The sequence below is a fragment of the Aotus nancymaae genome, unplaced genomic scaffold (assembly GCF_030222135.1).
Source record: "Aotus nancymaae isolate 86718 unplaced genomic scaffold, 86718_ANA_hifiasm-v0.15.2.pri h1tg000029l, whole genome shotgun sequence".
Taxonomy (NCBI): Eukaryota; Metazoa; Chordata; class Mammalia; order Primates; family Aotidae; genus Aotus; species Aotus nancymaae.
The window spans coordinates 57745422-57761463 of NW_026988442.1; the positions used below are offsets into that span (position 1 = coordinate 57745422).

A 16042-nucleotide genomic window follows, 5' to 3' on the forward strand; every position below is an offset into this window, starting at 1 on the left:
GGGGCTGCTATATTAGGTTATACTGAGTACCTGGTTACTGCTGGAAATGTATGCTGTGTGTGGACAAGAGTAATAGAAAAGAGAGTAACAGAGTTGGGTATCGGGAGTCACACTTGGTTTACAGAAAGCCAAGAAGAGACATTTTGTGTGTAAAACACAAAATCTAGAAATGTTCTTTATATGTGCTGACAGTTACAAAGGTTGTGGAAAATTAATGAGGAGTTCAGGTTTGCAGATCAATGGACTTCTGAACCATGCAAATACAATAGAAAATTTTAGATGAGTCTCTTCAGAACAAAATTATGAAAACAGATATTAGAATCTCCTTTTTCCCTTTCCTTCCCGTTCTCCCTTCCTTTCTTTGCCTTATTCCCTTCCCTTCTTTTCCTTGCCTTCTTCTCTTCTCTTCCTGTCCCTTCCCTTCTCCCCTCCTCTCCCATCCCCCTCTTTTCCTTTATTTCTTTCCTTCTCTATTCTTGTTTCTCTCTTCCTTCTCTTCCTTCCTTTCTTTACCTTAGAAAATTAAATGTTCTTTTTGATTCTCTTTGTGGTTAAGACTGAAGAGTTGATCCTGGGGAATCACTGCGCTGTGGAATGGGCAGCTTCTCTCCATCTTTCTCTCACCCTGACAGACTGTCTTTTAGGATTTCAGCTTCAGAATCCAAGTATTAGGTATGGCCTATAGTATTCTGAAAAATAATTTTTATCATCGATATGAGACTTTAAAATTTTTCTATGACTAATCATTTTTATAAAATAGAAAAAATCCATCCCAAATCATTTCAGAAAAATAAAACAATTAATAATTTAAAATCATGCATATATTAAAGTTTCTAATTTATATATTTTGGTATCAAAATTGTACTGGGATCACAACATTTTCTTGCTGCTAGGAGATATTCATAGGCACTTAATCATTTATTTAAATAATCTACAAATATGAAAGATAAGCATAAAATACTGAAGTTATCTATTTGAAATGTTAATTATTTATTTTCAAAAACAACAATATATACCAAAGGAAAACTAAATTGGCATATTTTAATTCTACAAAAATGTATACTTAAATTTATAGCAAAATAACAATTATATCATTTAGTAATGCTTACAGAATTTAAAATGTGTCATTCTTTATGCATAATCTACTTTTATAAATGTTAAAGAACTATGTGCCAAGCATATATCTAAAACATTTTTGAAATTACTCCTTTCTAGCTGTGGCTACACTGACCAAAACAAAACAAAACAAAACAAAAAAACACAAAAGCTGAAATAGAAAAAAAAAAAAAACCAACACATGTAATCATCAAGTTCTTTTTTCCCCCTTGTGCTATTTTTAGCTAAAATTTCAGTACAACTGGAACCAAGCAGCAGCTTACTTTCATTTTCACACCAATTGAATGCATGAGGAAAAATCTCATTTTTAAAAAACTTTATAGATATATCCTTAATCATCTAATTTTCATTGGCATTCTAACTCATTAAAAACAGAATATTGAGTGATTTGTTCTCTCCAGCTGAGAACAAAAACAAAATAACTTCATATAATGATAACGTAAGTATCGCAGAAGTGGTCTTTATCTTAAAAGATAGTTAAGAAAATAACTGCCCTGAACTCACAAGTATTTCAGAGGGATTTTTTTAAAAACAAATACAATGAAAATTGTCTTTAGAATTTATTGACTAATATAAAACAAACTGGGCTACAAATATACACAAATCATTTAGAACACATTGCTGGTGCTCATTCAACACCATAAATTCATACAATAGCTGATATTTAGTAGCAGTTCAAACATGGTGTAGTCACAACAGATGTGTCTATATGCTGTACATAAGAGGGGTTGATTTCACCTATTCCATATTTTGACATATTGGGGGAAATGGGCAGTGGCAGAATTCTGAAACACAAGTTGCCTTAAGATCTAATTGAATTTTTGCTGCCCAACTGAATTGGAAATTTATTCAAGATTTGCAGCAGATATCAGCTATGCAGGATAGCAGCTGTGGATGGTGACACATCCATTAAAAATTTGAATTTCTAAAATTCTTCATATTTGTGAAATCAGTATACTTTATAACTTAAGAATGCATACATGTTTTGCCTCCTCTGAGACTAGATTTAGCATCTGTAAATGAGATGCAAGTAAAATGGTTGTGAGCAGATACGATCATCATGTCTTAAGTGGTGAAACCATGTGTGGGGGAGATGGTATTCTGAGGTTTACTGAACCAATTCAGAATATGTTCCTAACCTCCCACCAAATTTCTTAAAAGGGTAAAAACAGTTCTGTTTTACTGTAGTTATTTTTTCTCCATACTCTTTTTTCCTTTTTATTAGACTGTTTCTAAGCACCATGGCAAAATCAAATTTATGGATTGTGTTTACTAGAATTTACAGAGCTCCACTGGGAAGCCTACAAATCTCTGCTGATTTCCTTGCAGTCTTTGAAGCTGCATAACATAGAACCTACCCAATCTTCACAGTAATAGATGGTCTAATTCTCTGTGCAAGCTGTAGGCCAAACTTTACTTTCAACTTGAAGATAATTAGAAGGAAAGTGAAAGTGAGTATGTTCCATTAGTTACTACTCAAGAGACTTTGCTTCTCTAAAACCCAGCATGCCCAGTAATGCTCGGATGTTCCTGTGATCATGCTGTTTCTTGGTAGTTTATTTCTGCTGTAGGTCTTAGTGCTTGTATTATTTTAAAGAACTACTTTTATTTAAATACAAAAGGTGGTAAGAATTTAAATATTTCTAAAAAATCAATGTACTAATCATAACTTTTTTTTTTTTTTTACATAGTCGAGGCTGGAGTGCAGTGGCATGATCCTGGCTCACTGCAGCCTCTGCTTCCCGGGCTCAAGTGATTCTCCCACATCAGCCTCCTGAGTAGTTAGGATTATAGGTGTGCGCCATCACACCCAGCTAATTTTTGTATTTTTAGTAGAGATGGGGTTTTGCCATGTTGGCCAGGCTGGTCTTGAACTCCTGAACTCAAGTGATCCACCCACCTCGGCCTCCCAAAGTGCTAGGATTACAGTTGTGAGCCACTGTGCCTGGCCCCATAACATGTTTAATGAAGATTTTTTTCTCATCACTGTTCCATTTTCATAACTTTTTGACTGACAGTATTAGTTTATATTAATAACAAGGGGTCCAGGCAACACCACTTAAAGATTATGATCCTTAGAAAAGCTATATTACATATCTGGGTTTCAGTCTTCTTATCTATAAACACAGAAACTAAGACTAGGTCATCTGTAAAGTCCTTTAAAAAATCTCTATAATTGTGTTTATTCCATTCACTGCACTTAGCAGATAAATTTAGTAAGTTCTTATGAAATCATGAAAATACATAATTTTTAAGACAATGACATGCTCCCTTTGAAAAGTCAAAATCTTATCCCTTCAGGTGGCCATTGGACACAACCAAAAGATACAAATTAAAACTATTTTAGCTTAATGAAACAACTTATATAATATAGCAGCATTTTAATAAAATATCATATTTCATTTCCATAAAGCAGGCTATTTTATCCAGAAAATAATGTATAGTCCATAGTTTAATGTGAAGAATATTAGGAAGAAAATTATAATTTGAAGACAAAGTTATTGAAAATCCTGTCTAAATATATCATTAGCCTTTATTTTAAAATTTCAAATACAAAAAAAAGTATGATACAATAACACTTAGCAACTTTAACACACATTTTTCAGTTCATTAATTCAAGAAATATTTAAAGAATACTTTGTATATGCCAGGAATACCAAACGAACAAAACCGACAAAGCCCCTGCCTTCATGGGACTTACCTTCTAGAGCATGTGATGGGCATGTTTTGGGCTGGGGAGGAGGAAGTGTAGACAGAAATAAAGAAACAGACTTATAGATTGTCAGGTACAGGGGATAGGGAAAGCAGAAGGGAGAAGGGTTTGTCTTACTGATAATATTTGAACTGAGACCAATAAGGGGAGCTCTCTGGGGCAGAGGGAACAAAACACTAAAGCAGGAACTTTCTTGGGAGCCATACTGGGGTAAGAGGCAGAATAATAAGAGATAAGAGATGAGTCAGAAAAAGGTGGAATTGTATCTGTGTGTGTGTGCATGTGTGTGTATGTGTGATGAGTGGTATGGATGTGTAGGGGGCTATCACTCATGAAGGACCTTGAAGGCCACTAGAGGGAGAAGTCATTGGAAGATTCTGAGGAGGGAGGTGACACAATCAAATTCATGGTTAACAGAATCACTATGGCTGTTGTACTGAGAACAGATTGTTAAAGACAAGGACTGGGAAATTAGGGAACCAAATAATAAGCACATTGCGATTAAAAAGGTCAGAGGTAGTGACACCTAGTGGATGTGGTGGCAAGTCATTCTTTTCTAGTTATATTTCAAAGGTAGCATCGAGGGAATTTGCTGATGGATTAAACAAAATTTGAAACAGAAATACAGGAGTCAAAAGCAACTTTAAATTTTTGACCTGAGCATCTGGAAGGTTGAAGTTGCATTAACTGAGATGGAGAAGACTACAGAAGAGATTAGTTTGAAATAAAGTATCTGTGAATCTAGCCCCATAAATAAGGGATGAGTGCATTACAAATCCAATCATGGTTTTAACTTTTTGTACTGAAGACAATAAACATTTCTGAAAACAAACTGAATGTTAGTCATTGCTTTCTAGTGTTGGGTGTTTTATATTTTATGCCACTTTTTGTTAGATAATATAATGGCATGTGTTGAAGCCATCTGAAGATTCTTTAAAAATTCTTTTCTAGCATGAAACTCATGTAGTTTTAGTTTTCTCACTATGACCATAATGACCTTTCACATATTTAAAATGCTGCTAAAATGTTTCAAGTTCAGCTTTGATGGGGTAGCTGTATTTATAAAAATTTGCCATAGACCATTTTCTATATAACATGCATTTTGACAAATCAGCAAGTGGAACATACGGTTTACATGAGTCCTTGAAAGCTGAAGCTTTTTCAACTTAAGGAATAATGCTGTGCAGGGTCTTTTTGCCTCACTTTAGTCAGGACAAGAGGAAATGAGGGGAGAAAAGGAGTGTAAAAATGAAAAATGGGAATTTCACATGAGGCCTCAATGGACTCGAGAGGCTGCTATGAATTTAAGGCAATGGTTCACTGCCTCTTGGGAGTCATAGCCTTCTTTCCAAGTTTGCTGTGATATATTCCCACCTCCAAAAAACATGCCCTGATATTCAACCTTTTGCTTACAATTTTAGGAAATTGTCACAGATTCCCAGAGAGCTAGTGGTGAGGGCTATCTACACTTTAAGAGCAAATCTGAAATGCTCCAGGTTGTAGATTCTTCCCCAGAGCTGTACTAATAAAAAAATCAAAAGAGGAAGGAATACCAGCTGAAAAAATCATTTAAGATTTTACTGACCATCAGAAAGTGTCCTCAGTTTCATTATAAAGCAGTGTATATGTGTGTGTATGTCAGAGACATAGAGAGTTTGTATGTAGTCAAACTGATTACTCCTTTCTATAAGAGCTTTTTAAGTAAAGATGAGGGCCAAAGAAGTGAAATCTCCTGCTCCAGAAAACACTTCCATTTTTCTTCTCAAATTTCTCTTAGCTGCTGAGTGCATGTATAATGAATAACATACATATATAGGGCAACTCTATGAGCATTTTAAAAGATGTCAAATACAAAAACTTATTAGCAAAAATCTGATTTTTTCCTTTTCATGGCTTCTGCTAATGTATTTTGAACATAAATGGTTTTAAGACGAGAAAAGAAAATGTGAATCTGGCCTAATTGTAACTATGCTCCTTGGGTCATAATATATGGCAAACAATATCTAGCAGTTTAATTATGATAAAAATTTAATGAAGGCGTGTTGAGCTTATTCCCCTGGTGATAAATTGTTAGATATTAGAGCATAACACTGAAAGGTATTCTTTAACATATCAAATTAAAATGACAGTGGTGACCTAACTAAAATCTTTAAGTGCAATAAAGTTAAAAATTAAATCTAAAATTCTCCCTTTCACCACAATTCTGTACAGCATCAGTGGCATGCCACTGTCTACAGAGTGAAAAGAAAAGGGATGGTAGAGTTTGTGGAGAGCAAAATTTTGGTTAATAATTGAGTTTCCAACATAAATTCTGGGAGAAAGATTGTTTGGCTTCAGCATGTGTTAGGAATGATTGCAACCCACTTTGAGCCCTCTTACAGTGATTGAAGTGTTGCGGCTTAGATTCATCTTGTTCCCTTCAATGCTTCAAGGAGTTCTTTTTTAATGTACTTTAAATTGAACTAAAAATTTACCGTCTCTTTTTTGAATTCACATTGGTTTGGATGTGATGCTTCTGTTAAGGCTCTATGAATTCAACATCCAATCTAATGTTTCTCCTTGTCTAAAACTTGGAACATTTTGTAAGATGAATTCACCATTCAGAAATAATTTAATATGTGGCCCTATTGTAGACATAGAAATTAAACATGTTTCTATGAAGGTCCAGTAAAAAGAGTTTATAAAGAACTGATAATATTTCATAATGAACATGATTTTATAAGGCATTTACATTCTATTACCATGACAACAAAAATAAAATAACCTCCAATTAACCCTGTGACATGAGTGCAATAAAAATTTTCCTTAAAGCAAACACAATTTGTTTTCCAAGTTGTTCTGTTGTTTAATAACAGTTTGCTATTACTTATATTTTTATGTGCTTCTTTGATCAGATACAAATTTTAGTAGGGAAATAAGCAAACATTTCTAGAAATGAATTATAAACAACTGTGTTTTAGAATACTAAAAGGATTTTTAAAACTTTCAATTCAGCAAAGTTAATATTTTCCCCCAATTGAAATAATGGAAAAACAAAAGCATAGACACTTTCATGGCTTGGGGGACATGGTCTTCATGTGCCCAAGGTCATGTTCCTTAGCAGCCACTGTTGGGATCTGCTTCCACTACAGTCCTGCATTGTAGGCACCATTTTGTCATCTTCAGAAGGCTCATCAAGACATTGGTTACTGTTAACGTGTCGCAACGTGAGTTTCTGTAAAAGATAACCAGTAATCAGTGCAGCTTATTTCATCTTTAGCTTCACTAGCACATCAGATTAAATCTGTTCTTTAAAAAAATCCTTAATTTTTTTTAGTATAATACATGGTGATAGGTTTGTAAAAGGAACTGTGCACAGGTGTTCCTGGATTAATTATTATACAACATTGACTGTTATGAAGTCATCATTGTGTAGTATACCTTTATTTGCAGATGGTTAAAGAAACTGGCTGACATTTATCAAGCATTGCCAAGAATTCAGGCTCCTTTGCAAAAAGCCCATTTGTGAGCTCTGAGTTCAGTTGAGGACTGCAAATATTAACAAGCTTTTGCAAAAGCTTAGTTTTCTTAGGCATGTGTTATTCAGTAACCATTTGGTAAACATGCAAATAGATGGCACAGCTGTGACCCAAATGAACAAAACTGCTAGAGATGTTCCCATTTCAAAATACTAAACAAGCTATAGTATCTGCGACTGTAAGATATTCATTGTGGAAAATGATTATCAGAGCAAAAAATAACCTTACTTGATAAAATCTCTACAATATTTTAGTCTGTGTTTTTAAGAATCTTAAATATATATCAAATAAAAACGGGTATGATAATCATATATTTTTAAATGTTATATTTATATTTTAGTTTCATCATAAATTCCAATAATTTTATCATGTTAACCAGTCATTATATATATCTTCTCTTTGGCATTCTTATGTAGATTGGAAATCACAGTTTTGGACTTTTCAGATATACATTTTAAATCAACATAATTTATACATACTAATTATACACACACACACACACACACACACACACACACACACACATTTCTTCTATCTCATGGGCAATGCCTAGGACCGTGTTATATGAAAACTTTTCCAACCAGAAGTGAAGTATTTGAAGGTATGAGAAATGATTTGCAAATATATCTTGAAAACAGCACTCTACTTTTTTTGCAAATTACCAAAATTGAAGGTAAATGAAAAATTTTTTTTGGCTTACTAATAATAAGATGAAAATAAATGTAAGGGGTGAGCAACAAAAATGGTAGAGAAACAGCAGCCAGAAAATTGTAATTTGTTTAGATTAAGACTGAAAAATCCTGGACTGCACTGTTGTAAGAAACAATGGAATGGAGAATAGGTTTGTGCTGGAAGATGCCTAAGAGACAGCAAGCAGGAAATTAAAAGAACAAGGCAATTAGATGCAAAGGAGATTTCAAGATTGAGACCTTTGTTGTTGCTCTTTCAAAACATGGAATCATGTTTTTATTTACACTAAAAAACAAAGAAAGGAATAAATGGCCAAAGATAGGAACAAAGATGGTTGATTTATGCTTATAATGCCAGAAATTCAACCAGTAGCCAGCTTGAAAAAATAAAGATACAAAACAAATATTTTTTTTCTAAACAGTTTTAGTTAAAAATAAACACGATTGATTCATTTTTGTTACGTACCTATGGTCCTTTGTGTATACATTTTTTTTTGAAAATATCACTTACCACTGCATACTTCTATTAGATCTCTTTTTAAAAAACAGTATGATTTTTCATATATCAAATGTCATTGCCCATTAAGCCACCCCAGAAAGCACTGCCACTGTCTTATTGCAACTGATCACATATCATAGTAGTTGAAGTCTTTGATCAATCTATCAGTTACCTTAGTTCAAAATACATCATAGACTTTGAGATTTTTCATTAAGGATCATGTTGAATAGATGTTCTCAACTACACAAATAATGATAATTTTAAAAACACCAGTTATTACTGTTCTTTCTAAATAACGCATAATTTATGTGAAGGAATTCACTACAAAACCCACTGCTGCAGAGATAGAGAAACAACTAAATACTTCTTCTAATGTAGTGCAGTAGAAAACCAGACATTTTAGACTCAGGTAAATTCCTGTCCCTTACTTACTAGCTGTAAACCCTTGGGCATGCTTCAAATTATTCTGAGGAGTCATGTTCTTCGTCAGAAAATACTTAGACTTAAAAATGCTTATAAATATCCTTTTGTTTAAAAAATTTGACTGTCAGTAAACTAACTGTGATCCCTTGGCAACCTTGAAAGGGTAAAAATGTTAACTATGTTTCTAGCTTGCTTATGGTAAAAACGACCTCTGATTGATAAACTGCATCTGCAACTGATAAACTGTGTATATATACTAAGAGAAAGCAAACTTTAGGCTCTTCTAAGTGCAGACTTGTAATTTTGTATGTTTTATTTGATTCCTGGAAGCTAGGCCTATGGAGTTGTTACAGGGAGAGATTATCTTCAGTGAGGATATGGCCAGTAAGCCAGGATGGTTTTGACATCTGCCTGATGTGGACCTCATCTCCTTGCACCAGACTGTTACCTGGGGAGAAGCTAACTCCCAGAAGGCTGGCTGTAAGAACTGCTAAAGGAACTGCTGCAGTTTCTTCCATGGAGAGAAGCACTCTGTGGTCTCTGCTCTAGCACGCTATAGTAGACTTGTGAGAATAAATATCTAGTTAAGCCTAAACCTCCTTGTTGGGCATTGCACATATCAGGTTTGGTTGCTTTGAAAGCAAACTAAGATAATAGACATAAATTGCTTTGTACATAGTTCTCTTTGTGCAAAGGTCTCGACTTTTCCAGCTTTACCAACTCTTACTTTTGGAATGTCTTTGGCTTGAATATAGTTCTAATCAAAACAGTACCTCCTATGTTGTTCCCTCTCCATAACTTCATTCTCAGCTTTGTTACAGGACTTCTGAGCTCAATTGTTTCTTCCACTAACAATCTTTAAGTGGTTCATCTGAGCCAGAAAAATGCCCCAATCTCCCTTGTATTCTCATTGTAAGGTATTGGACAAAGCAAAATATTTTATTTATTAGATAGTAAACCCCTTAACACCAAAAGCTAGGACATGTTCTTATTTGCACTCTTTACAAGAATTCCATATCAGTTTGTTGACTTAAACTGAATAATGATTCATCTTATTGCTTACTGAAAAGACAGTCACAAATCATACAAGTGAGAGATAAAAGATACAACTTTAAAAAAATATTTTATTATTTCACTTAGGCAACCACAAATAATTGCTTAGAAATAATTTTCTTTATAAAATTCTCTTTATAAAGGTATTGAAAATCACATCTTAAGATTTAATACTGTATTTGCTTAGTGTTTTAATTAAAATAATAATACTTTAGAAAGGATATGCTATATTTTCATTTAACCAAAGTATCTGAACAAAAAGAAACAAAAATAAATTATTTCAGTGTCCCAGAAACAATCCTTTTCTTGGCTGTTTTTTAATAGATTTTTTCCAGATCTGATGATGCAGAACCTGTTGTCATATAGACATGGCTATAGTTCTCATCAAAAAGAGCTAATATTTCATAATATAGTTCATCAATTATATTTATGTGTATATATATGCTTAAAATAAAGAAAAAAAACAAAAAAATACCTACTCATTAATGATAGACTAAACACAACTTAATATATGCAGTCCCCAAAATTAATGAGTAGCTAAGAAGTAAAAGACAGAGAATTAATTCCATGGAGAAAAAGTATATACAGATTTCTTTCAACCACACTTTAAAGGAGTTTCCAGATTTAAATAACTGAACATAACAAAAATATGAAAATAAATTTAATAAAGTCTGCAACACAAACCTCCAAAAATCATTAGAGAATGTAATCAGTAGAATTCCCAAAAATATTTCTAAAAATTTCCATTCTTGTATAGTTTCTTAGTAGCCATTTTTGCAAAGTGCTATCATTACAGGTTTCCACAGTAGGATGCTGGGAGCCATCAGCTACTTTGTTCACTGAGAGACAAGACTGGGTGATTATATGAAGAAGAGTGTGGGTCTGTTTGACAAAGAAAATAATGAATAATGACAAAATCAAGTACAAAGACAGTAATAAATCAATCATCCTAGGCAACATACAATTTCTACTGGATAAAGATGGAAGGCACATGTCACAATAATTGCATCCATGGAGCTGTGAGCCACATTTTTTTAGATGGTTTTAATATCAACCCTATTAAGGAATAAATGAAGATAAGACTGAGAATATGGAGAGGGGCTTGAGAGTAAACGATGAAATATTTTTGGCAAAAGGTTATTTTAGATATAAAAGATTATATTCTCAGCCATCATCCTAGTAATACAATGCTTTTTAGTACCAGATGAGTTATCTGTGAGTGGATATTCAAAATAGTTGATTAGTCCAATTAAGGTCCTTGGCCTCCTCATTCCTTTGGCCTAAAATTAAATAAATATCAGGAACAAATTTGGAGGATGATTTAGCTTTAAGGCTTTACTTTGAACACTATGGTACTCATATTGTTCCCACTTGCGTTTTTATAGGGCTAACCTGATTGTGTTTAGAAGGGTTCCACATATACACTGCCACCTTTGCTAGTTGTCAATTAGGAAGGTAGGTAATAAAGGTAGGAAAAAGAATACCAACTCTTTTTTTTTTTTTGAGACAGAGTTTCGCTCTTGTCGCCCAAGTTACAGTACGATGGCATGATCTCAATTCACTGCAACCTCTGCCTCCTGGGTTCAAGTGATTCTCCTGTCTCAGCCTCCCAGTAGCTGGGATTACAGGCATGCACCACCAAGCCCAGCTAATTTTGTATTTGTAATAGAGACAGGGTTACTCCATGTTGGTCAGGCTGGTCTCAAACTCCTGACCTCAGGTAATCCAACTGTCTCAGCCTCTCAAAGTGCTGGGATTACGGGCATGAGTCACAGCACCCAGCCTGAAGGTAGGTAATAAAAGGAGGAAAAAGAAGATCAACTCTTAACTTGATCTAATTCTCCAAACTATTATAATTAATTTATTTATCTGTCTGTTTCTTGCTGTCCATCTATTTCCTTCACAGGAACGTAAGCTCCAGGAAGCCACAGACTATGGCCACCTACACTTGAAGCCCAGTGCCTGCCCATGGGAGACACAGAAGAAGTCTGTTGATTCAAATGCTTAGTGATAGGCCAGTGCAGACAATAAATTCTGTTAAAATTAAGCTGCATCTCTCAGGCAGATTAATAGACACAAATTATTGGATTTATGTTTTCAAGGATTTGTCTTCTACAGTAAAATAGTACAAAATTTATAAAGATAAAAAATAACATTTTATTCATAATATTGTTAACTATGTAGTTAATATTAAAACTACAACTATAAATAGCATTGTTAACTATATAGTTTGATTTTTTACAAAGAATAGTTTATGTTTTTTTAACCAAACATGAATTTTCCATCCATACTGTTCAAAATCGCTAGGCTAGATCATCCTCTGCCCTCAGTGACTTTTCTTCTTGCAGTGAACTTTTCTTGGAAAATGCCATGTTAACATCAAAATATTAGTATAAATGATTTTAATTTCACTTGTAATTTAAAAGATAAAGAAAAGTTTTATGACACAAAACAAAAACAAAATGATTTTGCTTATTATCCTCTGGAAGTGTGACTCCAGGGCACGAATACAATATAGAATTTCCATAAAAAACATGACTGTAACATACTTCCCAAAGGTATTTATCACATGAATGGCCATAAAAAATTGTCAAAGAACTTTCATTCCAGGTACTTCTAAAAAGCCATAGCCCAGAAGAAAAATTACGAATTTTGTCCATATTTAGACAAAAATTATTTTTCATTTAAAAAACACCCAAAATCATGTAGTGTCTTCATTTGCTGGAAAACAAAGTATAGTTCACTTTTTTCCTGAGTATACTGTTTGAGGAGATAACAATTATTAACATTGTATGTATCTTCTAATAATTTTATCTTTTATAAGTTTATATAATTGAGGTCATATAACAAAATATTCTTTTATTCATGCTGTGGGGATTTTTTTCTATTATTAAAATAATCTAAAAACATATTATTAAGAAATAAACTATTGCTCTAAAATGAATTTGCTAAAATCCATTTAAGATTTTTATTTGCAGGGAATATCTTTCCAATTTGGAGTTATGGTAAATAATAAAAATGTATTGTATTTCGGAGATACTTGATCAATATATTGATGTTCAGAGATATTTGCCATTATTTATAATATATTTATAATATATGGCAGATATCTATGAACATCAGAGATGTTATAAATATATTTATAATATATTATATATAAACATATTATAAATAATGGCAAATATCTCTGAACATCAGTGTCTACATCTGTCATTATTTCTTTAAAATGATTCTTAGAAGTGAAATTGCAAGGTAAAAAATATATGAACACTTTAACATATATTAGCAAAGTTCTTTAAAATGCATCTATAACAGTAATTTTTTAATAATTGCAGCAGCAGCAGCTAACACTTCTTGTGCTTGCATATGTCAGGATACTGTATGGGTGTCAGTATCACTGCATCTTCACCAATATTAAATGTTGCTGCTAAAAACATTTCTTGCTCTATTGATAGGATAAATAAGAAATGAATACAATAACATAAAGTGATTTTTATGTATATATGTTTGTTATTTAAAAACATTTTTTCCATTTTCTTTGGCTATGTTTCTATTATGCTGATAATTCAAGTCTTTGCAAATTTTGATGTGTGGTATACTATTTCCTCGTCAAAAAGTACAGTAACTCAGTTATATCTGTTTTTGTGGCAAATGCCTAGTTAAGCTAGTTTTGTTTTGTTTTAGGAAAGGGTCTCACTATACTGTCCAGGCTGGCTTTGAACTCCTGGGCTCCAGCAATCTTCCCACCTTAGCTTGCCAAGTAGCCGCTACTACAGGCCCATGCCACCTCATCCAGCTATGTTAACTCAGTTTTGAAGACTATGTGACATCCAGGCTGACATGAAACTTACTGCCAAATATATTTTCCTATAGCTTTATTTAAAATATTGACTAGAAATTAGGATTCTAAAACCTAAGCTAATATTGAGTTTTGCTTACAATTTAGTATTACTTTATTGTTCTCCTTTAGAATGTAAAGCCTTGGTATTTCCTGCCATGTACAAAATTTTAATCATAAGATTTAAAAATACTAAGAAAAACATTAATGATTCCTTCTTTCAAACATATTTGCATGTTTTGCTAACATAAGATGTGGCATGGAGTATCTCTAAATTTACCCTTCCAAAAGATAAAATTCCTACTTAAGGCCAACTGGAATCAGGCTAAAGAATTTTGGTGATAAAATAAGAGTCATTAATATTGTAAAATTAGGTCATACCTTGGTATTAAAAAGTATTAAGTAAAAAAAAATAGATATTTTAATGTACTAACTGTATAGTTGATTTAAGATGTACAAAAATAGATACATAATGTACTGACTGTATAGTTGACTTAAGTTGATGCATAGGTCTCAGCTTAAAAGTTGGTATAGTAAATGATTAAAATAAAACCCAAGCAATTGTGTTATTACATATAATAATATACAAAATGAGGACAAATTTGGACTATTATAGATATTTAATTTCATAGCAAAGATATTCTCAATAGGATTTCTACTGTTGATCAAACATAGAATAACAATTATTTAAAACTTAATACAAAAGTGTTGTTATTCACAAAAGTATGATCTCCAGACGAGGTAATAGATGCATTCAGTAGAATAGAAATATTCCAAAATATGAAGTGTAATCGTTTAACATACAGGGACTACAATGTGATACTTATCTATTGAAATTCCTACTCACTACTTCTAATGAGAAATCACAGCTACAGGTCAATAGGAATATGGAAAAGTAATACCTGTGTAATGCACACAACCTTCACAAGGTAAACTGAGCCACTGTCTTAGGAATGCTACACAGGGGAATGGTTGGGATGCACTTAGAGATCACTTACCTTGAAATTATAATCCCATTTACCTGCTCTCTAATAAAGGTAAATAAAAGAGGGCAGTGTGAGTAAAGTCTATTGCATTTTACCTATGGAAAAAAATTCCTTATATTGTGACCCTGGAAATTATTTGATACAGATATATATAGAATTCACAACAAGTATTTTCTAAGTCAACTTGCTCAGTCACAGGAAAAATAAGTTATTTTTAGCATCATATTTTTCTCCCTTTTTTCTTTGTTGCATAGTGTTTGTTGAACATAAGTGTTCTGATCTAAAATTAGATTCTCACACTGTATGTAGCTGCCTAGTTATTAAAAAAGAAATGTAATTATGTGCACATATCACAGGAAAATATTCTAAAATGACTGGAACACAATTGTGATGTTCAAACAGAATATAAGAACACCTAAATAAAATAGAATGAATAGATGACAGAACTTCATAAATATATATATATATATATATATATATATATATATATTTTTTTTTTTTTTTTTTTTGAGGCAGAGTTTCGCTCTTGTTACCCAGGCTGGAGTGCAATGGCGCGATCTCGGCTCACTGCAACCTCCGCCTCCTGGGTTCAGGCAATTCTCCTGCCTCAGCCTCCAGAGTAGCTGGGATTACAGGCACGCGCCACCATGCCCAGCTAATTTTTTGTATTTTTAGTAGAGACGGGGTTTCACCATGTTGACCAGGATGGTCTCGATCTATTGACCTCGTGATCCACCCGCCTCGGCCTCCCAAAGTGCTGAGATTACAAAAAATATTTTTTAAAATGCCTCAGTGAGATGAATTTTTTCTTTTCATTTAATCCTGGCAATAGGCAATTCATGGCACAGAAGGGTTTGTGTAATTTGTTTAAGATTCTAATCCAGACAGGTATCCCACAATTTTGCTAATGATGCTCAGGTTGCCCTCAATTCAAACACATTAGGCCACATATAAGATGACAGTGAATTGAATTCATGGTTATTTAATAACTATTTATTTATAGGTGTCAGAAACTCTACATTTCAAATAAAAGTTGACCAAAGAAGTGCATTTATTACTAACATGTGCTTAGTTTCACTCAATTACAAGGATAAGCAATTATGCATTAATTATATTATGAATATGTATAGCTAAAGTTTGTAAGCAATTGGAGCAAAATGACAAAGTAGTTTTATGACTGCCTGTTTAGCTACATAGACCATATTTA

General features: G+C 33.0%; 1 protein-coding gene across 6 annotated transcripts in view; it reads right to left on the reverse strand.

The window, feature by feature from the left end:
* Positions 1-966: 966 nt before the first annotated feature.
* The window catches only part of GALNT13 (polypeptide N-acetylgalactosaminyltransferase 13), a 598306-nt gene continuing 583230 nt past the window's right edge, over positions 967-16042 (reverse strand). For 2 of the 6 annotated variants that reach the window (XM_021665897.2, XM_064382746.1), the window contains 3 exons: positions 14848-14877; positions 10696-10893; positions 6961-7043 (listed from right to left, as the gene is read on the reverse strand). In XM_021665897.2, the coding sequence (XP_021521572.1) occupies positions 10708-10893; positions 14848-14877 (216 nt within the window). In that variant the 3' untranslated portion in view covers positions 6961-7043; positions 10696-10707. Of the gene's footprint in view, positions 7044-10695; positions 10894-14847; positions 14878-16042 lie in introns of all 6 variants that reach the window. The other 4 variants (XM_021665899.2, XM_064382748.1, XM_021665898.2 and 1 more) reach the window with 3 other exon arrangements.